Here is a 26,236-nt window from a genome sequence, read left to right as displayed (position 1 = left end):
CAAATTTATTCTCCATGATTTTTAGAAAGCATGTTTTAAAAACATGCAGTTTTGGGTCCAGGCATGGTGGTTCACGCCTGTAATCCTAGCATTTCGGAATGCTGGGGCAGGAGGTCAGGAGTTGGAGACCAGCCTGGGCAACAGCGAGACCCTGTCTCTACCGGTGCAGTGGTGCATGCCTGTAGTCCCAGCCCCTCAGGAGGCTGAGGCAGGAGGATTGCTTGAGCCCAGGAGTTTGAGGTTGCTGTGAGCTATGATGACACCACTGCACTCTAGCCTGGGCAACAGAGCAAGACCCTGTCTCACAAAAAAAATAAATAAAAAGTTAAAAAAAATGCATTTTCAGTATATTCAAAGTCTCAGGCTCTCATAGTTTTATTTTCAAACAAAACCAATTCTTAACTATTTATTTATTGTATAAAAAAGAGCAGTTCACAGACAATCTTCAGGGGATGGTAATGACTAGAGCGATTCCTCACAAGCTTGAGACGTTGTGTCTGGTCTGGGTCTCTGTAAAGTGGAGTCCTTTTTCTGAGAGGCAGGAGAGCGGGTTAAGAAGGAGTGCATTATTGTCTCAGAGGTAGAAACATTGCTCAAAGGAAATCTATCAGTTAGCGGACCATGCAATTTGGGAAGCCCCCAGCAGTGTTGTTCTGTTTATCAAAATGCTGATTTAATGGTTATTCTTGATGATGCATGGGAGGTCAGTAGCCCATGCTGAGGGGCTACTCGCTGTGTAGGCCCAGAGAAGCAATGTGCTTACAAACCACAGGTTGAGTATCCCTAATGTGAAAAATCCAAAACATTTTGAGCACCAACATGACTCTCAACGGAAATGCTCATTGGATTATTTTGGATTTACGGATGCTCAACCAGTAAGTATAATGCAGATATTGCAAAACCTGAAAAAATCCTAAAAATTCCTAGGCTTTTTGGATAGAGGATACAGAATGGTAGAACAGAGTGAACTGACCCACACAGACTTTGCCCTCATCAGCTCCTTCCCACTTGTGGGATACTGTTTGACCACACCTATGTCTAATTCTTAGTTTGCAGCCTGAAATCAAAACCTCAAAAGGTCCTTTAAAGCAGCAGTCCCCAACCCTTTTGGCACCATGGAAGACAATTTTTCCACAGGCAGGGGTGGGGGTGGGGGTGGGGTGGGGGGAGGCAGTGATGCCAGAGATTGGGAACAGCTGTAAATACAGATGAAGCTTCGCTTGCTAGCCCGCCCCTCACCTCCTGCTTTGCAGCACCCCCACCCACCCAAATTTCATGGAAGACAATTTTTCCATGGAGGTGGGGGTTGGGGGTTGGCAGTGGAGCTCTGTAGTCCAGTCCCTAACAAGATGTGGACCCCTGGGGATTAGGAACAGCAGCTTTAAAGAATCTCATAAAATTCTGTATGTGTCTTATGGTATATGTTGAATATATTTATATATACAGTTAGAGGAAACAGTTATTTGATGTTGAGGGTAAAGTTCCCCAGAAGTATCAATGGATCTTTTAGCTCCAGAAATGTTTTGTATAGAGGGATCAGGACTATGATGACATATTTGTTTGCCTGTTGCAAGTAGATTTTAGGTTCTTGGAATAGAAATAATCTCACACCCAGATACCTCTCGTTGAATCTTCTAGTAACACCTTTCACCCCCCATCAGCCATGATCAGGCTCGTGGGTGTGCAGTGAGCTAAAGATCAGGTGCATTGGCCCAGTGCGCTTAAATGAAGTTTTTATTGCCAGCTATAAACTTACTGAGTGCTCGTGGCTTCTGGATCTTCACTGATATACATAAAAAGTTTAATTACTTAAATTACTTATTCATTTGGGGGGGGGGGGGGTTAAAACAAGCTGATGCTAATCTTCAGCTGAACCAATTTTCCCAAACAGGTTACGTGGCTCATGAGTTTATTTTGGACACAAGACCCTTCAAAAAGTCTGCAAATGTAGAGGCCGTGGATGTGGCCAAGAGGCTCCAAGATTATGGTAAGTGGCCTTACAGTGAGTGGTGTTACCCATTCCTGCAGTGCCCATGCTGGCCTTGAACCTCTTCCTGAAAGCACCAATGGAAAGCGTAGGCACCACAGCGAACCGATCTGTGGGGTAATTGAGGAGCCCGGGATTCTTGGCAACCTTCAAAATAATAGAGAAAAAAACTTTCCATTATTACTGCACTGGTCCTGCCTTCAAAATATATTAAAATACACATCTTGAATCTATTAGCAACCAAGAAAAGATGTCTTTATGGGTTAAAATTTAAAATAAAATAAAAAGATTCTACTCTTTGCCTATATTTCTGGTAATTCTCACTCCTATCCCACTCCTGGTAAACCGGTGTATGAGAAGGTAAGCTGTCGTAATGGGGAACGAAGTGGAGCAAGTAACCTGTAGAAGTGTTCGAGTTGAACAGCACTGGAATTTTATAACCACCTCAGTCAGGGCAGAGCTGTTTCAGCTGCTTCTAGAGAAGAAGAAATGGCTGTATGTTGTTTTCACACGAAAAATTCAACTTTCTGTGAAGCATTTTGAAAAGACACGGGCCCTTTGTGTATTGGTGGGTGTTTTCCTAGTGAAATTATTAATACCAAGGACCTTTCAACTCTCAGAAAGGCCACGTTGGGGAGAACATTGCCTTTTGATGGATGTGGAGTCATAGCTGCATTGTAATGACTTGCTTTAAGAAAGAAAGAGAAAAAAATCTTTTTTAATTTAATAGTTTTATTACTGCATCATAGTGGGAGTCCCACGTGTGAAACTCGCTCCTCTAGTGAATGAATGATCTTATTATGTAGTTACACTGATAGTAAGTGGGAAAGCCAGAGAAAGGTTTCATTAATGAAATTAGCAATCACCTCCTGAAAATCTCCTCCTGACAGCTCTTACACTCTGACAGTAGAACTCCTTTTTTCTGACTCAACTTCCCAGCTAGTGACTAAGCATGGCTAATTCAGGATTAGATTAGCACTTCTTGGGTGTGTTGTCTACATCACACATCTAGCTAGCACAGCAGTTGCAGGGAGGGAGAGGAGGGGCTGGGAGAGAGGTGGTAATTCAAGTTTCCACTCAGTATTTTGGAGCCATACTCTATCTCCTGACCTTGATGTTATTTTGATCTTAGATAGAATGGTTTCCACACTTATGCAAAACCCAGAATTGTCCAGCCGCCTGCCACATAGTAGGCACTTAGCATATATGTGTTAACAAGTAAGAGAAGAGGACTAGCACTCCATGTATTTAACAAGGACCACCCCCCCCCCCCACACACACACATACACACACAAGTTTGGAGGCATACTGCTTTAGGACAGATGTTCCCACGCTAATTATCAGCTGATTATCAGAATCACCTGGGAATTTTTTTTTTTTTTGAGACAGAGTCTCACTTTGTTGCCCAGGCTAGAGTGAGTGCCGTGGCGTCAGCCTAGCTCACAGCAACCTCAAACTCCTGGGCTCAAGCGATCCTTCTGCCTCAGCCTCCTGAGTAGCTGGGACTACAGGCATGTATCACCATGCCCAGCTAATTTTTTCTATATATATTAGTTGGCCAATTAATTTCTTTCTATTTATAGTAGAGACGGGGCCTCGCTCTTGCTCAGGTTGATTTCTAACTCCTGAACTCAAAGGATCCGCCCGCCTCGGCCTCCCAGAGAGCTTAGATTACGGGCGTGAGCCACCACGCCCAGCCTCACCTGGGAATTTTTAAGACTCATAGCTTTCTGGGCCCTACCCTGGACTTCTTGAATCAGGATCCAGATGCAGGAATCTATGCTTCTGAAACAACTTCTCAGATGGTTCCAGATATGGGAATCATTACAGCAGAATATGTTGAACTGAATTTGCTCACACGTGGAATTGACACACGTGGTAGTCTTAATAGGAAATCAGCTTGTTCTTTAAAAAAGAAAAAATCCCTTTCTGCTTTGGGTGACACAGATGTAGGCATTTGTCCAAACTCATTAAACGATAGAGTTAATATTTATGCATTTCACTGTAAGTTTTATCATGAAAGTATGAACATATATTGAATTCTAGTTAATGATATGCATGATAAAGTGAGTGAAGTGTACTGATAACTGCAATGCACGTTGAAATACATAAAAAATAAGATGGATGGATAGAGGTGTGAGAAAGCAAATGATAGCAATGAAGAAGAATCTAGGTGGCAGGTGTGTGGATGCTCAATTACAGTTCTTTCACCTTATCTGTATGTTTGAAAATTTTTACAATAAATGTTAAAGAGATAATCTCTTAAAATATGACTCCAGTGCACCCCATGCAATGGTGATGCTCACCAGAATTTAGGAGACACTGCACTCTGGGGCAAGATGAGCTGATAGGTATATCAACCAGGGAGTTGTTTTTCATCTTTTAAAGATTTCACAGAAAAAGTGTAAGAAATGGCAAAAAGTTGTTTTTGGCTTTTGTCCAGGAAATCTCTCTCTTGACCACATGCCTTGTTATGTCATTGTCATGTGAAAATTTTTGGAAACATAGAAATACGTTAAGCCTATTTCTGCATGCTGTCAAACTTGTTTCTTCATCTGTACAATGGGGGCAAGGAGATTTGCCCCAGGGTTCTTAATGCTTGTTACTTCATTATTTAACTTTTGACAGAGTCTAATATTAAGTATTTTCATTTCTCTTATTTGCAAGTAATACATGATGATTATGGAATGATTCTAAAACTCAAAGTGAAACAAAAGCCCCATCATTTCTGGCAATAGTCCTGTTACCATAATAATATTTCTTTCAAGGCATCCTCCCTCATAAAATGTACATATATAAAAGTACTTTTTTTTTTTTTTTTTACTAGGATGGGATATCAAGTAAAAATATCCTATTTTTTTACAAAAATGCGATATTAATATAGAAACTTAATATTTTTGAATGCTTATGCAATTTAACAAATTTATATACTTTTGAATAGTTGCATATTTATTGTAAGGGTGCCATGTAACATTTGCTTAATCAAGTCCCCATTGTTGGATATTAGGCTGTTCCTGTTTCTCTCCTATAAACAGTGCTGAGCCGGGTACCTTGTAGTCCCAGCTCCTGGGGAGGCTGAGGCAGGAGGATCACTAGAGTCCAGCGGTTGGAGGCTGCTGTGAGCTGTGATGATGCCTGTGAACAGCCACTGCGCTCCGGCCTGGGCAACACAGTGCTGAGACGAATCCCCAGAAACACATGTACTTGCAAATGTATCTGATGGTTTCCTTAGAATAAATTACAAGAGGCGCTGTGGACTTGTCTTCCAAACTGGGGAGGCCGAAGTCAGTGAGGCAAGTTCTCCTGTCTCCCTTTGCAGGATTTCACGCCCCTACCATGTCCTGGCCTGTGGCAGGGACCCTCATGATTGAGCCCACGGAGTCTGAAGACAAGGCAGAGCTGGACAGATTCTGCGATGCCATGATCAGCATTCGGCAGGAGATCGCTGACATCGAGGAGGGCCGCATCGACCCCAGGGTCAATCCACTGAAGGTGCGCAGGCGCTGGTACCTTCTTTATCTGAAACGTCCCTCTGAGTAAAAAAATGGTATCTGGACAGTGTGCCAGCGACCCCTGAACTCTCGTCTGAAGACGGTATTCCTGCCTAGAATGGGGACATTCTTCTGAGAAGATGCAATATGGCCCCAGTTACTCACTCAGGTGTCATGTGGCTGTGGAAGCCATTCACCCCACACGCCCCCCATCCCCATTGCCATAGGAGGGAGTGGAGGCTGAGGACTGCCCCGTCGCAGAGTTCTTCACATTCTGTGTCTCTGTCGGGTGCACAGTAGTGAGATTATAGCATACACGAAGTTTATGTATTTGCCTCAGTATAAACACACGTTCCTGTACTGGGGCAGTTACCTCTGAGAACTGGATTGGTATTTGGCCTGGATGTTTTGTAACGTTTATGGCCCATGTCAGAGGAGAGTTTGATAGGCATTTTCCCACCTCTTTCAAAACGTGCTAATTTTATATCCAATCAGAGCCCTAAGTTTCTTGTTAGGTCCAGACATTAAGCTGGAGGATCATGCATGGAGAAATACCATGACGCCTGTGCTTGTGTCTTTATGGCTACAGGCCAGAGAACAAGCCTGAGATGTGGGCAGACGCTGAGGCAAGTTCCAGAACCGCCTAGCTGTAGGTGGGGTGCAGGGCCAGTGGCTCGCAGAGGGCAGGCACCTGGCTAGACGTGTTTCCCAGGGTAACGGAGGGATACAGTGTGGTTATTTTTACTGTCATTTATTTCTCATTTCTCTCTGGAGACCGCTGATTCTTTCAGGGTCTAGGCTGCTTTTTCAAAGTGGCAATAGACTCCTCGAAGAACATAATACTGAGTTATAAAAACAAGAGGAGAATACTCCTCATTGGATAATATAAGGCTTTAAAATGTGCCAATTGATCCTCTATGTGTCATCTTACTATGTGCAGTAATAGTATAAAAACAGGATAAAATGGTAAACACCAAATTCAGTATAAGTGGTAGTCACTGGGGAGGGGATATACAGGCAGCTCCAACTGGATTGCTGATGTTTTATCATTTCAAATATGACAAAATGCTAATTTAACTTTGCTGGGTGGTGGATGTGCTTATTACTGTAACTTTCTGGTATCTGAAATGTTTCACAGTGTCCAATTTTCTACCCCCCAAACCGAAATGAGCCGACAGCCTCCTCCGCCTGCACTTCCGTGGGAGGCTCCACGGTTGAGGTTGAGGTGAAGTGCAGGGGACGAGAGCGCCTCTGAGCCCTCTTCCCTCCGTGTCTTTGTCCCAGATGTCTCCACACTCCCTGACATGCGTCACGTCCTCCCACTGGGACCGGCCTTATTCCAGAGAGGTGGCGGCATTCCCACTCGTAAGTTCTGCTCAGCGGCTGAGCGTGCCAGCGGGCGTGCTGCTGTTCCCGTGCGCGGCCATCTCCTTCCCTGAGGGGTGCCCACTCTTAGTGTCCCCGTTACGGAAGCCGTATGTGGGATGCTTTGTGAACTGGGGGTCGTGAGAGGACCTGCAAGCAAAGGAACAGGCTCCCAGGGGTGAGGGCAGTCACAGGATCACCAGCAGGCCTGAGAACCCTTGGGGAACACAGTGTTTCCCGTTGCCGCCCGACAGAGGGATGGAGCACATGCCATCTTCCTTGCCTTTTCGAGTCTTATTGGAGGAGCAGGTGCTCTCTTGACAGGGTCCTGCCTCGGCCTCCTGGAGTGCTGAGATCGCAGGCATGAGCCACCGAGTGAGCCACCGGTCTTATTTATTTTGACATAACACAGGGTTGGCTTTTTTTTTTTTTTTTTTTTTGAGACAGAGTCTCATTCTGTTGCCTGGGCTACAGTGCCATGGCGTCAGCCTAGCTCACAGCAACCTCAAACTTCTGGGCTCAAGCAATCCTCCTGCCTCAGCCTCCCAAGTAGCTGGGACTACAGGCATGTGCCACCATGCCCGGCTAATTTTTTTCTATATATATTTTTAGTTGGCCAATTAATTTCTTTTCTGTTTTTTTGTTTTGTTTTGTTTTAGTAGAGATGGGGGTTTCACTCTTGTTCAGGCTGGTCTCGAACTCCTGACCTTGAGCGATCTGCCCTCCTCGGCCTCCCAGAGTGCTAGGATTACAGGCGTGTGCCGCCGCGCCTGGCCCACAGGGTTGGCTTTTAACTTCTCAGAGTACTCGTTAGGCTAGGGGTGTCGTAGGCTGTGGGAATATCATTGCCACAGGAGAAACCTCTCAGAGTAACCCACAGCGCGCCTGCCTTTTGTCTTTGCAGCCCTTCGTGAAGCCGGAGAACAAATTCTGGCCCACCATTGCCCGGATTGACGACATATACGGAGATCAGCACCTGATGTGTACCTGCCCACCCATGGAAGTGTACGCGTCCCCGTTTTCTGAACAGAAGAGGGCCTCTTCTTAGTCCTCTCTCCCTGAGTTCCAAGGACCGATCTGATGTCTCTCCTCGGAGCATTTGATAAGCACAAACTATTTCATCTCCCACCACAGGCTCAAGTAGGGGTGTTATATACTGTGTATATCTGCGTGATCTCTGTCAAGGTCGGCGTGAATGCCAGTGGCGTGGCGAGTGGAAGGTAACCTTCGGAGGGGTGGTTTGCTTCAGGGCTCCGCTTCCACACACGCCACTTGCCTTCATTCGGAGCCATTTGGGGTTTTTTTGCATAGAAATTTTTAGGAGCGCTAACTTTTCAATGTGGCAAGTTTGCAGACATTATAGAGGCTACACTGGAGACTGAATAGACACATTTTTGTTCCAAATAAGTCCTGTGGGCTGTGCCATCTGTGGGAAATCCCAGGGCAAATGTTTACATTTTGTATACACTGAAGAACTCTTTTCCTCCGACTAATTTGCCTAATCTGTGATAGCATTTTTGAGCATCTTCCTCTTTTTCTGTGTGTGTGTATGTGTGGGGTTTTTTATCTGCATTTATTAGTATTCTAATAAAACCATTTCAACTTAAAGAATGTCCTCCTCTTGGTCCATTTTTGTTTTACCCCCCTCCCTAGATTCAGAGGGAACAAAGGGACTTGAGAACACCCAATCCTATAGCTATGGCCTACGCCATCAGTTTTGCCTTAGACTGGCTAAAGAAACAGTGTGTGTCTTGGTCAGCAGTGAAGGCCACTTTGGCCCTTTTTTTTTGAGACAGAGTCTCACTTTGTTGCCCAGGCTAGAGTGAGTGCCATGGCGTCAGCCTAGCTCACAGCAACCTCAAACTCCTGGGCTCAAGCAATCCTGCTGCCTCAGCCTCCCGAGTAGCTGGGACTACAGGCATGCACCACCATGCCCAGCTAATTTTTTCTATATATATTAGTTGGCCAATTAATTTCTTTCTATTTATAGTAGAGACGGGGTCTTGCTCTTGCTAAGGTCAGTTTCGAACTCCTGACCTTGAGGAATCCGCCCGCCTTGGCCTCTCAGAGTGCTAGGATTACAGGCGTGAGCCACCGCGCCCGGCCTCACTTTGGCCCTTTCTGTGAGAACTGGGTTAGACTGCATGTAACTGGAACCCAACTATGGGAATTCATTCAAACAGCAGTTCATCTTTTCTTGTCAAGTCCAGGGGTAACGAAGCCAAGGAATGCTGCTCCTTCAATCTTCCTGCTCTGCCTCCTTTTATATAGTTTCCATCCTCATGGTCTCAAGATGGCTGCTGCATATCCAGGCATCACATACCCACGTTAGATAGGAAAAGGGGTAACCACAAAAGACAAAAGGTAGATTCCATCCAAGTCTGCTTCTCATGAAATGCTTTTCAAGAGGGCCCACCCAGCAACTTCTGCTTACTTTTAGCTGGCCAGAATGGGTTCAAATTGCCTCTGCTAGCTACAAGGGAGCATGGGGAAGTCTCATACCTGGGCATGCTACTGCCCCAACAAAATTATAACTTTGTTAACTTTATAAAGGAGGGGAGAGGCGGGGAATGGGTTTTAGGCAGGCAACTGACGTGCCTGCCACAAATGACTTTCCCCCAGAATAGCAACTGCTTCAAGTGCTGTCACCTGACCCCGGCACTTGCTCTCACCCTGACTACTTGGTTCCTTACGCGGCAGCTTCCTCACATGAGCATCCCTCGTGTCACCTGGCTTGAAGCAAGTGCTCTGGACAAAAGGTCTGCATGCACTACTGGAGTCTCTGCAACCAGTTCACTTATTCTCACACTTTAGAAATTTGTAGGACAATTTCCTTTAGCCTAACAATGTGGTAAAGAAGTGATGGGATCCACGGTTCCATTTTTACATATTAAATGATAATTAAATGATACCTATTAAATATCTCTCAGGTGCCAGGTACTATTATTCTAAGCGTTTGAAATATATTATCTCACTTGACTCTTACAATATTCCATTTTGCTCGTGTGGGGACGGGGATAGAGAGATGCCTAAGGCCACACGGCCAGCAGGTTAGAGGGAGAGGCAGAATTTGAACCCGGGCTCCAGTGCCTGTTGGCTAGAGTGGGATACTGTGTTGCCATAGTAACCGCAAACCTGGAGACTCTGCCTTTCCTGCGCTGGGAAACTTGCTCCCGATACAGCCCAGCCCTTCTCAGGAAGCACAAGCACGTGAAAATAAATAATTGACACGAACAGAGTTCTACTTTCTTCATCAGAGTGTAGTTGAGTTGCCAGTGTCGTTTCCATGGTGGCTCATCCATTACTTGCCCCAGAATCTGTCAGAGGCAAATGCAGGCGACACAGTTGAAGTGAACCGTTTGTCCTTTACTATGAAGTCACTGACACTTGTGCCAGTGTTCACACCTCTGTGCCTTGTCCCCTGTGCCATCCTGCGCTTGGAGCACTCTCCACAGCCGCCTTTGCTCTGCTGGCTCCTACTCGCTCTTCATCCCCCACTCAGCACTTCAGGAAGGTCTTCCTCACGCCTCTGTGAAACAGGCTCTGTCTGTTACTTTGTATCTTGGCACTCAGTTTTCTCCGCACTCTGAGAACAATGTGTAATTACTTTTTTTCCCTTGTTGCTCAGTTTTTGTCTCTCTGCCTCATTAGACTAAGTCCCTTGAGAGCAGGGACCATATCTCCTACATCCTTGGATTCCTATGCTGTGCCTGGGCCTTCTGTGTATTAATAGTATGTGTTCAACAAATACAAAGAAATTAATTGAATAAAGAAACGATCCCTGGCCGGGCACGGTGGCTCACGCCTGTAATCCTAACACTCTGGGAGGCCAAGGCGGGCGGATTGCTCGAGGTCGGGAGTTCAAAACCAGCCTGAGCAAGAGCGAGACCCCCGTCTCTACTATAAATAGAAAGAAATTAATTGGCCAACTGATATATATATATATATATATATAAAATTAGCCGGGCATGGTGGCGCATGCCTGTAGTCCCAGCTACTCGGGAGGCTGAGGCAGGAGGATTGCTTGAGCCCAGGAGTTTGAGGTTGCTGTGAGCTAGGCTGACGCCACGGCACTCACTCTAGCCTGGACAACAAAGTGAGACTCTGTCTCAAAAAAAAAAAAAAAAAAAAAAAAGGAACGATCCCTGATCTCAAAGAGGCACATTGACACGGAACCAGCATTTCCAACGTCTGCTATTGAAGCTATGTGCAAAAGACAGAGCCTCTAGGTATTCTTTGCATAGAATGTGTCTCCGATTAAAAATTTCTTTTGGTTTATTATGGCAAGGCATACGTAGTATGGCAAAATGTACATAGTATATAATTTAGACTTTATGCTTAGGACAACACCGTGGCATTAAGAACATTCACAATGTCATGCAGAATGTGCCTGTTGAGCAGCATTTTGAAGACGAGGAGTCTGAGGTAGATACACGCACCCGTCCTGTGAATCGGGCCTCCCTCCTGCGTCCTCACAGCCGTGGCTCCAGCCGCACCCACCTGGGATAGACCACAGGCCGCCCCCAGAGCCGTCCTCGCTTTGCAGCCTGGTGTGCTGAAGGGCAAGGGCTCCGGCCCGCCTGGGAGTCCAGGAAAGCTGTGTGCCCTGGGAAACGCTCCAGCCCTGGCTAACGTCTGCCCCAAGGCCCTGTGAACCACTAAAAGTGCTAGCCTTTCCGCTTCCAAACTTCTTACCTCTGACGGCTTCTTGCACCCCCAAATAGCACCTAAATCCTTAATCTGGATGAGGGGGCATCAGCTTTGTCATTGGAAGCCTGCAGCCCCCATCCAGATAAAGGATTGCCTCTCAGCTTTCTTTGTTCACTTTTCACAGAACTTTCCAGAACTAGAGTCCTTTAAGAGACAAGGCTGGAATTAGTCAACCTTGCATCCTATATGCAAATCTCACCATTTTGAGAGAAAACCACTTTTTCTCTGGCTTTGGCTGAGGCTTCTACAGCTGGTCCCGGATGAGGCTCTGGTGCTTTGGCCTCTGCTCTCATCTGCTGGGCTCACTGCTCCTCCCAGCACTGAGTCACGGAGGGTCCCTCCTCCTCCCCCCACCCCCCCAACCAACTAGTCAGCAAGAAGTGAGCGGACCATACAGGAGGCCAGAGGGAGGAAAGTGGGAGCCAGGGCAGTGAACGTCCCAGGGGTTAGAAACTCTGTGAAGTTGAAAACTCAAGTCCAGAGAGCAGCAACCCCTGAGGGCACTGCTGGTGGCAACATCCCAGGATCATTGTAGCCCAAGATAGAGGCCAAGAGGGCTGGAGGACCCCTTTATTACCTGCCGTGGATGTAGGTGGGCATCCTGATATGTAAGATCAACGTACAGCATGTTTGTTTGTCTGTGAATGTATGATTTTCTTTTCCTTGGCTGCTGCCTTTTTCTTCCTTCTCATCCCCACCCCCCCCCCTTTTTTTTTTTTGAGACAGTCTCACTCTGTTGCCTGGGCTAGAGTGCCGTGACGTCAGCCTAGCTCACAGCAACCTCAAACTCCTGGGCTCAGGCGATCCTCCTGCTTCAGCCTCCCGAGTAGCTGGGACTACAGGCATGGGCCACCATGCCTGGCTAAATTTTTTCTATATATTTTTAGTTGTCCAGCTAAAAATATATAGAAAAAATTTAGACGGGGTCTCGCTCTTGCTCAGGCTGGTTTCGAACTCCTGATCTTGAGTGAGCCCTCCCTGCCTCGGCCTCCCAGAGTGCTAGGATTACAGGCGTGAACCACCACACCAGGCCCCTTCTCATCTCTTGTTTGTAATATGTAACTTTCGTCCCTCGCTTCACTAAGTACTTCGTCTCACCCTTTCCCTGCTCCTCCTCCCATCTGTCTGGTTCAGGCAGCTGTTGCTTTTCACCCTGCCAAGCGCTAACTTCCCAGCCTTGGACACCTTGTTCCTTTTGTCTGGAGCTTTTCCCACTTCTCCCCACCTCCCATACGTGCAACTCCCTGGGGATAGGAATAGGTCCCGGATACCATACAAGTTATAACTCTGTTGTCAGATCACTCCTACCAACATTTGGAAAACACAGTGAATTTGGAGCAAGGAGTGGTCTCTGGTGCTTAGAAGTGGCACGGGTTTTCCTAAACGTAGCGCTGTCAATTAGAATGGTTTGATAGGCTTTTATAGTTTAACCTAGTAACCTACCCATTTCTTCTATGTCATTGTTTCTATGGAAATATTCATACAAGATTATTTCATTTTCAACCTATATTAAGTCAAAGATTATAGCTTTCATTGCTACACAGATTTACTTCTGAAATGCAAGCGGGGGATTGCCTGTGATTTCTTCTCCATTCAACGGAATCTATGGAGGGTTGAAAAAAATCAACTACAAATCACTTTTTTTTTGAGACAGAGTCTCGCCTTGTTGCCCAGGCTAGAGTGAGTGCCGTGGCGTCAGCCTAGCTCACAGCAACCTCAATCTCCTGGGCTCAAGCAATTCTTCTGCCTCAGCCTCCCGAGTAGCTGGGACTATAGGCATGTGCCATCATGCCCGGCTAATTTTTTCTATATATATTAGTTGGCCAATTAATTTATTTCTATTTATAGTAGAGACGGGGTCTTGTTCTTGGTCAGGCTGATTTCAAACTCCTGACCTCAAGCAATCTGCCCGCTTGGTCCTCCCAGAGTGCTAGGATACAAATCACTTTTTAATGGAACTGCCTGGAGAGAAATAGCTCTCTGGGTGTCGTAAGAGGTCTAAGGTTTTCAAAACTGACACACACAAGAGAAATTTTAATGTGCTTATATCTATTTGTTGCATTGTTTCATTTTCTATAACCTCACTAGTAAAGTATTTGTATAGTAGGATATGACGTTTTTAATTTCCTACAGAAGAGCTTCTGAAGAACATTTGAAAAAAAACAAAACACAAAAAACTTGGTAAGACTCAGAAGATGTCAGTGTTTAAATAACAGCCAGAATCACAAACCCCCAGAAAGCAGGGTGGAACCCATCGGCACCAGGAGTAAGGTCAGTCAACCTAAAAGAATACAGACTTTCCCACAATGGTGCTGCCATTGGGAAATTGATCTGAAACTGCTATTTGCTGCAGTAGGACCAAGCACCAAAGTAGACCCAGATGCAAACAGATTTTATTTTATTTTTTATTTTTTAAATATTTTTAAAATGTATTCTCTTTAATATTTTCTTTCTTTTTTTGATTACAGAGGGACTCAACAGATTCTTTAAAAGTCTGGGCAGGGCGTGGTGGCTTACGCCCGCCTGTAATCCTAGCACTCTGAGAGGCCAAGGCGGGAGTATCGCTCGAGGTCAGGAGTTTGAAACCAGCCTGAGCAAGAGTGAGACTCCGTCTCTATTAAAACTAGAAAGAAATTAATTGGCCAACTAAAAATATATAGAAAAAATTAGCCAGGCATGGTGGTGCATGCCTGTGGTCCCAGCTACTCGGAAGGCTGAGGCAGAAGGATTACTTGAGCCCAGGAGATTGAGGTTGCTGTGAGCTAGGCTGATGCCACGGCACTCTAGCTCGGGCAATACAGGGAGACTCTGTCTCAAAAAAAAAAAAAAAAGAAAGAAAGAAAAAAAGTCTGGCATAAAGAATGGAAAAAAAAAAGATAACTTGCTTGTGTTCAAGACATTTCATCCAACATAACTACACAAGAATAATAATGTTCCTTGAAATAGAAAATCTAGATGTTTTTATTGGTTAAAAGAAGTTGCTTCAAATACATTCCAAAAGACAATGAGAAAAATACTATCTGTGGAAGCAGTTGGGGCAGGCTGTTAAATAGACTTGCCAATAGCAAAGGAATGAGCGTGGTATGTGGTGCCAGCCACGTTGGAGGGTGGGAATGGAGGGTTAGCTAGCAACACTATTTCTGGATTTTGTCATAAAGACAGCCTTTAGCCTGGGACAGTGTCTGCCATTTAGAGAAGTGCCGTTCACCTGAAGATTATGCTACCAAGCATGAGGCAGTTCTGGGAGGAGAGGCTGAACAAGGGTGCCCTAGTTAAGCAGGCTCAATATAGTCCTTAAACAATTCCATTATTTCCTTGAAATTAGTTGCATGTAGGAATGAAACCCGTGGTTTTTACAGTATGAAAATGAGAAGACTCTCAAAGAAATAAGCGTCATGTAACAATTACTGTCATGTATTTTTACTTTTTTATTTTATTTTATTTTTTGAGACAGAGTCTCACTTTGTTGCCCAGGCTAGAGTGAGTGCCATGGCATCAGCCTAGCTCACAGCAACCTCAAACTCCTGGGCTCAAGTAATCCTCCTGCCTCAGCCTCCCCAGTAGCTGGGACTACAGGCATGTACCACCGTGCCCGGCTAATTTTTTGTATATATATTTTTAGTTGGTCAATTAATTTCTTTCTATTTTTAGTAGAGACAGGATCTCGCTCAGGCTGGTTTCGAACTCCTGACCCTGAGCAATCTGCCCGCCTTGGCCTCCCAGAGTGCTAGGATTATAAGCGTGAGCCACCCCGCCCGGCTTGTCAAATATTTTTAGATGAATTTTAGTGAGGTTGCACATTAGTTATCTCTGGAATAGTGTCCAAACCTGGCTGCCAAGGGAAAATGGACATAATATAAAAGTAAATTCTGGAATAAACAATATAGTGAATCAGAAAGAATAGTGGAAAGTAACACATAGCCTTGAGTTTACATTCTAGCTCCACTAATGACTAGCAGTGACATAGGGCACTAACTCTGAAACTGCTTCTTTGTTAAATGGAGATAATGCCATTTACCTCACAAAATGTGAAAAATACCAACAGTGTTCACTTCTTTTTTAAACACAGAATGTATAGATTGAGAACTATTTCTATCCGTGCTTCTAAGACATGAGCATGCTGGTGAAATACTCCTCTTCCCTTCATTTAAAACAAAAAACAAAAAACAGGTTCTAAAGAAACAAAAGGAAACCTCCAGATAGCACAAAGAGGGAACACAGCACTTGAATCCACGTGTCCCATGAAGGAACCTGGACTGGATATGCACCTTCGGAATTCCACGAGGTCCGGGAATGGATGTTTGGATGTTTAGGAATTGAAGCTACAATCATACTGCACAGCAAGGAGCAGAAATCGGGGCATATTTAGAATTGGGAAAACCCTGTTCCAAAATGAGGATTGAAAAATCAGTATTTTCTAGTCCAGGGTCATAGCAGGAAATAAGTTTCATGTCCTAGGCCATGGGCTGAAAGAAAGTCACCCAACAAGATGCTTGGTTGCATGCAAATACAGAAGCCAGTTCATCCTATCTGCATAGTAAAGGAGTGCCATTCAGTAAAACTTAACATTCGGTTCAGTTTCAGAAAGCCATATAGGACCCCTGCAAAAATAATCAAAAATTTATCCAAAGGAAGCAATTGTATTTACAACCAAGCCATAAGCAAAATCCTGTAAAAAGAAAACTGTGGGAAACGAGCTCACAGACACAAATTTACAAAATGCAATGAAATTCAATGTTAAACACCAACAAATGGCAGAATTCTTACTTAACACATTGACTGCCACACCAGAAAAAAAATAATTTTTCCTTGGGGCCAACATGGTGTTTTATTACAAAAATAGGATAAAAACTTCAAAAACAAAATGATCCTTTCTAATTTAATGAAAAATTTATTTTTTATTGTTTTCTGTGCATGAGCTATATGCACAGGAGGTGCTAGAATCAATTTTTACACCCCACGCCCATGAGTTGTATGTGACTCATGACATACTTATTGAATTTGTTTCTGAGAATTGAGTCTTTTGTCATTCCACAGGTATTTAGTTGTGTCTGGAGTGCACCTTCGGTAGTCCTGGATGACAGACTGAATCATACTCCCTAAGTATGTGTAACAATGTTGTCATTGCCTACTATTTTTTTTTTTTTTTTGCCAATTAATTTCTTTCTATTTTTAGTAGAGACAGGGTCTTGCTCTTGCTCAGGCTGGTCTCGAACTCCTGAGCTCAAACAATCCTCCCGCCTTGGCCTCCCAGAGTGCTAGGATTACAGGCGTGAGCCACAGCACCTGCCCCATAATAGAAGTTTTAGCACTGAAAAATGCACCAAACCAAACTCACTGGAGGGGCTCAACAGAAAAATATAGATGACAGGTGAAAGAATCAATGAACTCAATCATTAGGAATTATCGAAACTGAGCAACGGAACATAAAGTAAATAAAAATGAACAGAACCTCAGACACTTGTGGGACAGTAATAAAAGTTCTAACATTCATATCACTGGAGTTCCAGGAGAAAAGGAGAAAGTGGAGGGCTGAAACTATATTTGAAGAAATAATGGCTGGAAACGTCCCAAATTTGACAAAAGATACATATCTAGATTCAAGAAACTAAGTGAAAAAAAACAAAAACGAAGCTAAGCGAACCCAAAACAGGATAAACTTGAAGAAACTCATTCTCAAACACCAAACTCATTCTCATAATCCAATTTCTGAAAACTGAAGACAAAGACAAAAATCTTAAAGGGAAGCCAGAGAAGAACAAAGCATTACTCATAGGGGGAAGGACAATATGAATAGTATAAGATTTCTTATCAGAAATCATGGAAGCCACAAGGAAGTGGCAAGACATTTTCAAGTGCTGAAAGAAAAGAACTGCCAACCCTCAGAAAATTGAAAATATCCCTCGGGAATGATGGTAAAATGAAGACATTCTTGTATGAAGGAAAACTAAGAGAAGTTGTTACCAGCAGATCTGACCTAAAAGAATTATTGGAGTGAGTTCTTCAAGCAGAAAGGAAATAACAGATAGAAAATTGTATTTTGAAAGAACAAGGGCAAAGGAAAATATCTGAGTATTGTAATAAGCTATTTTTCTCTAGAGTTTTAAAAACTGATGCCAACAGCATGACTTATAAAATAAAATTGATGAATTAGACCATTGAAATTAAAAGCGTTTTCTCTGTGAAATACAGGATTGAGAAAATGAAAACACAAATTACAGATTGGGAAAAATAATTACAAATCGAATATTTGACAAAAAAAAAAACCCTATTATTTAGAACACATAACTCTAAACTCAACCGTAAGAAATAATCTCATAAAAAGTGGGAAAAAGACTTGAACAAACACTTCCTGAGTATATAGGATGGCAAATAAGCAAATGAAAAGTTGATTAATTAATCAGCTATTAGGGAAACACAAAATAAAGTCATGATGAGATACTACTACCCATCTATTAGAAGGGCTAAAATAAAAATACTGACAATACTGAATGCTAGCAAGAATGCACAGCAATTGTATCTCTCACATATTACTGATGGGAATGTAAAATGGTATACTCTGGGAAATTTTGGCAGGGATTTTTTTTTTTTTTTTGAGACAGAGTCTCACTTTGTTGCCCAGCCTAGTTCACAGCAACCTCAAACTCCTGGGCTCAAGCAATCCTCTTGCCTCAGCCCCTCACGTAGCTGGAGCTACAGGTACCACAGACTACCACCATGCTCGGCTAATTTTTTGTATATATATATATATATATATATATATATATATATATATATATTAGTTGGCCAATTAATTTCTTTCTATTTATAGTAGAGACGGGCTCTGGCTCTTGCTCAGGCTGGTTTCGAACTCCTGACCTCGAGCAATCCGCCTGCCTCGGCCTCCCAGAGTGCTAGGATTACAGGCCTGAGCTACCTCACCCGGCCAGTTTTTTTTTAATTTTTTTTGGCTAGTTAATTCAGCAGGTGAGTTGTTACACACCCCTTAGCGGATTCCAACTTCCATGGCCCCTGTCCTGCTAGTTTGGCAGTTTCTTATAAAACTAAACACATACTTATCATACAACCCATAATTATGCCACTGAGAAATGAAAACTTATGTTCTGAAAACTTATCTCCACACAAGAATCTGTACATGAATATTCAGCAGCTTTATCTATAACAAACAAAATCTAAGAACAACCCAGAAGTCCTTCAATGGATAAATGGATGAACGAACTAGACTCCTCCTCAACAATAAAAAAGAATGAAACTGATATATATGCAATAACTTAGATGAATGCTAATGTTATGCTGTGGGGGAAAAAGCCAATCTCAAAGTTATTAATATATACTCTGAATCTGCATGATTCCATTTATGTATCATCCTTGAAATGACAAAATTATAGTGATGGTGAACAGACAAATGTCTTGAGTTAGGGTTGGGGGAGGGTGTGACTCTAAGGAAGTAGCAGGAGAGATTTTTGTGGTGATAGAATAGTCAACTATCTTCATCATGGTGGTGACACAAATCTTTACATGTGATAAAATTTCACAGAACTACCATAGACCCCAAAATGAGTTCATGTTGAAACTGGTGAAATTCAAGTAAAATCTGTAGTTAATATTATTGTACCAGTGTCAATTTCCTGGTTTGGATAACTGTGATTACATAAGATGTTATCCCTGGGGGAATTTGGGTGAAAAGTACACGAGAATTCTCTGTACCATTTTTGTAGCTTCTTGTGAGTCTATAACTACTTCAAAATAAAAAGTTAAAGTTTTTAATGTGAATTGGGGGGATTTTACTTTATAAAATTGATGTATTTTATAAGGACTTATGGATTTGGTAAGATCACACATTTGTGACACTTTTTTTTTTTGGTTAAAGAAATATCTGTGAACCAGATAAAGCGCTTATGTGGGGTGGGGAGTTACTTTAGTGGTGGGTGCACATAAGCCCAAAGCTCCTGTAAGCTTTACTATGATTCCTTAAGCAAACACCAACTAGGGTAAATTCTAACTCTATAGTATTTGAGCAATCAGACAAGAAATCAGGAAGAAACCTAGTTAGAAGCTACTTGGAGATAGAGATTTCCAGGCAAAAATGTCCTTAGGATTACTGTATAATACTTCTACCAGTCATCATTTCTCACGTATTACTACTCACTAGAGATTTTTTAAATGCCCATATTTTCTTAAGGAGAAAAATGCTATCAATGAGTCATAATTCCTTAGATATGGTAGGGAAAGAATATTTTGGCAATAAAAGTGAATTTAGATTCATGTTATAGATGATTTTAATTGAGTCTATAAATAGGGTGATGTTATCCAACTTGGGGCACTTTAAAGAAGAAAAGCAAATAGTATTCAGTTTGGAGCAAGAAGTGCAAATTGGGTCTGTCCAGGCCAAACTGGCACTTAAGATCACCCTATCTGTATTAGTCATTTTTTGCTGCATAATTACCCCAAAGCAAATGATTAAGACAACATTTATTATTTGTTTCTGTGCGTCAGGAATGCAGGAACGGTTCAGCTGGGCATCTGTGGTTGAGGATCTCACAAGGTTGCAGTTAAGGGCTGAAGTTACCTCAAGGCTCAATAGAGATTCTGTTACCAAGATCATTTCTATGGTCTTCGGTAGGCTTTAGGCTGTTGCTGGCTGTTGACCAGAGACATCAGTTCTTTGCCATATTGTATCTCTCCATATGGCAGCTCACAACATAGCAGCTGCCTTCCCCCAGATTGAAAGAGATAGGGGTCTCAAAGTGGAAGCCACAGTATTTTTGTGACCTAATCTTGGAAATGACTTATCACTTCTGTGGTATTCTATTCATTACAAGAGAATCTAAGTCTAGCCCACACTCAAGGAAAGATTTATACCAGGGCATGAAGACCAGGAGGTTGCCTATTATACTACCAACTTATAAATAGCTCAGTCAACTGACTTGAATATTAAAGAATTGGTTTAAAAATAGTGGAAGTTCTAGATATAAAGATAAAAGACCAATTAAAATCAATTCTCTAACCACTGGTAGGCTGAGGTAGTTAGGAATGCTTCCTAGTCAGTCAGGATAGGATAGGTGATGCTGTGCTAACTACTCAATAACCGCAAGGGCTTGACGATTTACTTCTCACTTATACTGCATGTCCACCACAAGTTGGCCAGAGGCTCTGGATCATTCTCATTCTGGGATCTAGGATAATAGAAAAGTGCTACTGGGGTGCCAGTGGTCTCCATGGAAATAAAGAAAACACTAGAGGGCAAGGAAATGCCCTGCCTAGAAGTGATATACAGCATTTCTGCTCTCAACTAACTGGCCAACTGGTCATACGGCCCTACCCAAACAAGGCAGCTAGGAAGTGCAATCCTAACACTTGCACTTCACAGCCTGAAATACCTGGTGAATAGTACATATGACTATCACAACCCACTTGTCTCCCACAGGAACTACACACCCTCTAGAATGGTTTATAATGAAAAGAAATGACAAAACCAAGTGTTAGTGAGGATGTGAGGCAACTAGAACTCTCATACACTGCTGGCAGAAATGTAAGATGGTATAAACCACTTTGAACATGTCTTTTTCTTAATAGTGAAGTTGATTGGTTATATGGTAAGTACATATTTCTTAAGAGTTTTCCAAATACAATGGTTCACAGCAGCTTTATTCATAATAGCAAAACCCTGGAAACAATCCAAATATTTACCAGTAGATGAATAAAGTGGTATATTCATAAATAACAGATTACTTGGCAATACAAATTTTGGCAGTGTCCAGTTCTGTTTTGTCTGTTGCATTTTGTTTTCACAACGTTTTGTTCCAAATTACTCAAATTACTCTTCACACAGCAGCCTGTTTTATCAATGCAATGTAGTATCACATTTGAGGATATAGTTGTAAAATCTTATTTTTTTTCAACCAGCCATTATTTGTTCTCCTTGTGTGGTCCCTTTAAGAAACTCTTGATTTCTTATATACAGTGACTTTTTTTTTTCCTGTGTAGGATGTGATTAAGCCAGGTCACTAAATACCAGTTCCTTCAGGAATTGTGAAGGTCTGGCAGTAGAGACCAGCCAGTAAAGTGAGCAAGCAAGCATAACTCCTTGTGTAAGCTGATGGGGGACTGGGCCATCAAGCTCAATTCACTAATATCAGGGGTGTCCAGAAGAACAGAGAAAAGTTTGGTTCCTAATGGGAAAATAGCAGACAATGGACATTTCAGAGATCTCTACCCAGCTCTTATAAGATCCTACTTATAAGTAGGATCTATAGTAAAATCCAAAATTTTAAGTATGTAGGTAGGGCCCCTTTCTGTTGGCTAAGTTGTCATAATAGAGCTGTGACAGTACTGACATGTATGCCACCTTCCCAAAGTGTTGAAACATACTAGCATGCACACATTTGTTGATGAATCATATTAGAAGTGAATTCTAAAACTAGAGGCCCTATCTAATCAGAAAAAAATGTTTAAAAATGCTACCCATATAAAAGTGATTGAATACTTAACAGTAATCACTGTAACCTACAAAATATAATAGATTCCAGTGGGAAAACATCTTTTAGACTTAAGACAAAGAGACAATCAGATACTATGTGCTACCTGAAGGATAATCAAATCACCTATGAAGAAGTCTTAGGTCAAATTTGAATCTGGTCATCCTTTAATTCTAACTACCCATTTACAGAAATGTTAAACTTACACCACAGGGTTCCATCAGCAAATCTATTCTGTCAGAAATGCTTCAGAACAACAAACTCAATTTCAACACATAAATTGCAAAAGGTGAAAAGAGAAGAAAAGATTAGGGGATACATACAGATTAAGAGATACTTAAAAGATAGCAATTAATCACAATGTGAGGTCTTTATTTGGATCCTCATTGAGGCAAACCAACTAAAATACATTTATGACATTTGAGACAACAGAAATTAGAACATTTATTAGATATGTGATGTAAAGAAATTGCTGGGTATTTTTTACATGTGGCAATGTTACCGTAGCTATGTTTTCTAAGAATCCCCATACTCTAGGTACAAACTGAAATGTTTATGTAAAAAAATCTGACTAAAAATGTTCAAGAATAAAATATTGCTTAGCTTTGGGCCATTCTTGACATTTGTGAACATGTTAAGCTATAATCAAACTTCTTTCCTATCGTGTTATGGCAGAGTTTGGACAATAACATAGCAGAAATGTGGGAATTAGTTATTTTGCTTCTGGTAGAAATAAACCAGTTCAAGTAGGTGAAACTGGGAGATATTTCCCACCCTTCGTGAAGAAATATGGCCAAATTGGTATTAACTGATCAACACATAAGTAGACATATAGGACTAACATCTATCGGGTGTCAGGCAGGTGGGGGGGAGGGGATGGGCATATACATACATAATGAATGTGATAAACACCAACTGGGGGATGGACACACTTGAAAAAAATACATGAAGCAGAGGCATAAAGAAAAAAAAAAAAAAAAGAAGCATGGCCAATGCCAGAGGGAATATATCACTGGATGATGTAATTTAATGATTTTCAGTTTAAGGTCCTATCTAGATATTTCAAAATAGAAATGATTCAGGCCAGGCATGGTGGCTCATGCCTGTAATCCTAGCACTTTGGGAGGCAGAGGTCGGTGGATCACTCAAGGTCAGTTCGAAACCAGCCTGAGCAAAAGCGAGACCCCGTCTCTACTAAAAATAGAAAGAAATTAATTGGCCAACTAAAAAAAAAAAATATATATATATATATATACACACACACACACATACATATATATATAAAATTAGATGGGCATGGTGGCGCATGCCTGTAGTCCCAGCTACTTGGGAGGCTGAGGCAGAAGGATTGCTTGAGCCCAAGAGCTTGAGGTTGCTATGAGCTACGCTGATGCCACGGCACTCTAGCAGGCAACTGAGACTCTGTTTCAAAAAAAAAAAAAACAACAAAACAAAACAGAAATGATTCCAGTGTCTATAACCCCAAGTGACCATAGCTCCAATCCACTATGCTATCTGTGATTCCCAGAACCTGATTTTGAATTTAACTGAATGCAGGAAAAGCAACGAAACTAGTTTGCCAAATATCCAAGGGTAAGAGGCTGTAAGCTTACATAGCATGAAGTAAAGATCACCAGCTCTGGAATCAGACTGACAAGTTTAGAACACAGCTCTGCCACTTGCTTGATGTATGACTTCTGGGCAAGTTTCTTAACCTTTCAGTTCCATGGATGTTCATCCGTAAGATGGGGATAGTAGTATCTGCCTCTTACAGTTGTCAGAAGGATTAAATACACATAAAAATGTACAAGTGACTGATACAAAGTAAATATTCAATAAGTCTTGGTTATTTATACGGTTCAGAATTTAGGAGTGGAAAGACTGACTTGATCACATTAAGACTTTTCTCTGATGAAAATATAGGAGTACAGAGAATAGAAGAATGTTTTAACGTATTCTGTGAAATAAGTAGCACTGACTATGCTACACAGTTGAACATAAGACAGAAATTACAGATAGTCACTTAGGTGTTCTGAAAATTTTCACATTTAGAAATTAAAAAACAGGATGAAATTTGTTCTTAGTGCTTAGAACTAGATTTCATTCTAGTTCTCATTACCAAATTCAAAGTTAAAGATGTCTGTTTCACTAAAGATGCATAATGAAAAACCCTGGAAATCAATGATTCTTAAAAATCCACAATATAAGCAGACAAATGTAAAAAAAGTAAAGCAAAATGAGTTTTCTGATCATAAAATATTTATTAAGGTATACTTTAGGGAATATAGTGAATATAAAATTTAGGTTCACAATATGAAGCAATTTCAAATCCTCTCAAAAGTCAGCACAGCCCTCAATACTCTGCAGATGTAAAACCACTGGTGAGACTCACTAAAAGCAGTTTGACTAGTACAGAAGTGGGTTTTCATGAACATTTACAACTACAGCATCTGAATACTTCTTTTAAGTGCAAAACCACACCACATTACACTAATGCTGCAACAATGCATTCATTATTGTTCTCATTAGTCATTAGTAGTCAACTTGCATAAAACACCAGAGAAAAGCACAATGGAGCTCACAAAGTGGGCCAAAAAATGAACCTGTCCTTGCAAAACACACTTTGTAATGGAAGAGACGTTAAAAAAAGTATTATGCACATTACAGAAGCTGCGTTCATTCCAAGGATCTCAAGTGTCATTTCCTTTTCTGTAAAAATCAAATTACAAGAACCAGGCACAACTAATATTTGGGAGGCAGTGTGTAGCTAAAATTTCATTTAACTAATTATTCAATGATTTTTAAAATCCCCATAAATCTTTTCTGTCCTGAGGTAGTTGCAAAATAAATCGTAACTTGGGTATCAACTACAGCTGAGGCTTTGACTCATTAAAACTAGTTGTTACTGACAGGAACTACCTTTTGATATTTAAAAGACAGTTGAGAAATGGGCCTCTTACTACACACATAAGATGATGGCTATGTGGGAAAGAGGATTAGCTGCTTCAGAACGTGAGAGATGTGGTCCGCCATTACTTCCACCCTCCCCACCCATTTTAGATTCTTTATTGTCCAAAAAGCCACCAGGAACAATACAGTGGAAGTAGACAGATCATCGTCCTTTGCTGTAGCCAGGGAAGAAAAGCTCAAGTAGAGTCTGCAGAATCTCATTGGGAATCATGATGTAATTCTGGCCAAGATCATGCCGGCAAGCAGGGCAGGAGAAAACTTGGGCCTTAAAGGAACGCTGTAAGCAATCCTAAAGTAAAACCAAGGGGGAAAAAAAAAACATCCAATTTTATCTGAGGATAAGGCATGTAGAAAAGTACTTAACAACTTATTGCTGGGAACTAGAAACTTAATGTTTGGTAACAAGAGAAACATAAAAGATGAACAACTGCGAGGACCTGAATCTGCACTATGAAAAAGCCCACAGTCATGGTTTTAGTTCTACCTCTGGTACATACTATGAGACTTCAGGTAAATGATTTAACTATTTTGTGCTTCAACTTCCTCATCCAGAAAAATGATGGTGTTAGAGATTATGTGTGGTTGCCACTAGCCTAATCTGTTATGTCATATTTTAATCCTGTTCTTTCCTGACAGAGCCCTAGAGAATAAAAATCAGCATTCCTTTCTTAAGCACTATAGTTATATAGTTATATATTTTATCAAATCACTTAACACACAATAGGTATTTAAAAAATATATTTAGCTGCACTAACTACAGTAAAGAGAGTTAACTGACTCAAGGTTAGACACAAACTCATAGCTAGAAGATTTGTTTCCATTTTATAAAAGAAACTAAAGTTCTAAAGTTTGGTCAGGGTATACAGCCACTACTTGGCTTGAATAAAACTCAAACTTTCCTTTTACACCATGTTGATAAAACAATATTCAATTCATCTGGGCATTCTGCCAGGTACAATTTGTTTTAGACTCTTTATTAAATTTATTATTTCTAGTTCACACTATAATATATAAAACAAGCTATTACATAGTAAAGAGCAATGACATTTTACTTTCTTCTTCATTTCAACCCGTCCTCAATAGTTTTAAACATAACAGAATACCTCAAACAATATATATTAATATCTGAATTACCATTGCAATTGAATTAAAACATGCATTTACCACCAAGATGTAGTTAAATGCTTCTTAACTGGCAAGGTTCCATAACTATCCTGGCTTTATGGAAAAATGCT

At 41.6% G+C, this 26,236-nt stretch overlaps 2 protein-coding genes across 3 annotated transcripts in view; one reads left to right on the top strand and one right to left on the bottom strand.

The window, feature by feature from the left end:
* GLDC (glycine decarboxylase) overlaps window positions 1-8,454 on the top strand; it is an 86,314-nt gene extending 77,860 nt beyond the window's left edge. Inside the window, exons 22-25 of the mRNA XM_012738363.2 lie at window positions 1,892-1,987; window positions 5,307-5,479; window positions 6,763-6,843; window positions 7,748-8,454. Of these exons, the coding sequence (XP_012593817.1) occupies window positions 1,892-1,987; window positions 5,307-5,479; window positions 6,763-6,843; window positions 7,748-7,891 (494 nt within the window). The 3' untranslated portion in view covers window positions 7,892-8,454. The remainder of the gene's footprint in view (window positions 1-1,891; window positions 1,988-5,306; window positions 5,480-6,762; window positions 6,844-7,747) is intronic.
* Window positions 8,455-24,272: 15,818 nt separating this feature from the next.
* UHRF2 (ubiquitin like with PHD and ring finger domains 2) overlaps window positions 24,273-26,236 on the bottom strand; it is an 80,665-nt gene continuing 78,701 nt past the window's right edge. For both annotated transcript variants that reach the window (XM_076008689.1, XM_012738340.3), the window contains one exon: window positions 24,273-25,290. In XM_076008689.1, coding sequence (XP_075864804.1) covers window positions 25,144-25,290 — 147 coding nt within the window. In that variant the 3' untranslated portion in view covers window positions 24,273-25,143. The remainder of the gene's footprint in view (window positions 25,291-26,236) is intronic.

The sequence above is a fragment of the Microcebus murinus genome, chromosome 12 (assembly GCF_040939455.1).
Source record: "Microcebus murinus isolate Inina chromosome 12, M.murinus_Inina_mat1.0, whole genome shotgun sequence".
NCBI lineage: Eukaryota > Metazoa > Chordata > Mammalia > Primates > Cheirogaleidae > Microcebus > Microcebus murinus.
This window is presented reverse-complemented; position numbering and strand designations above follow the sequence as displayed.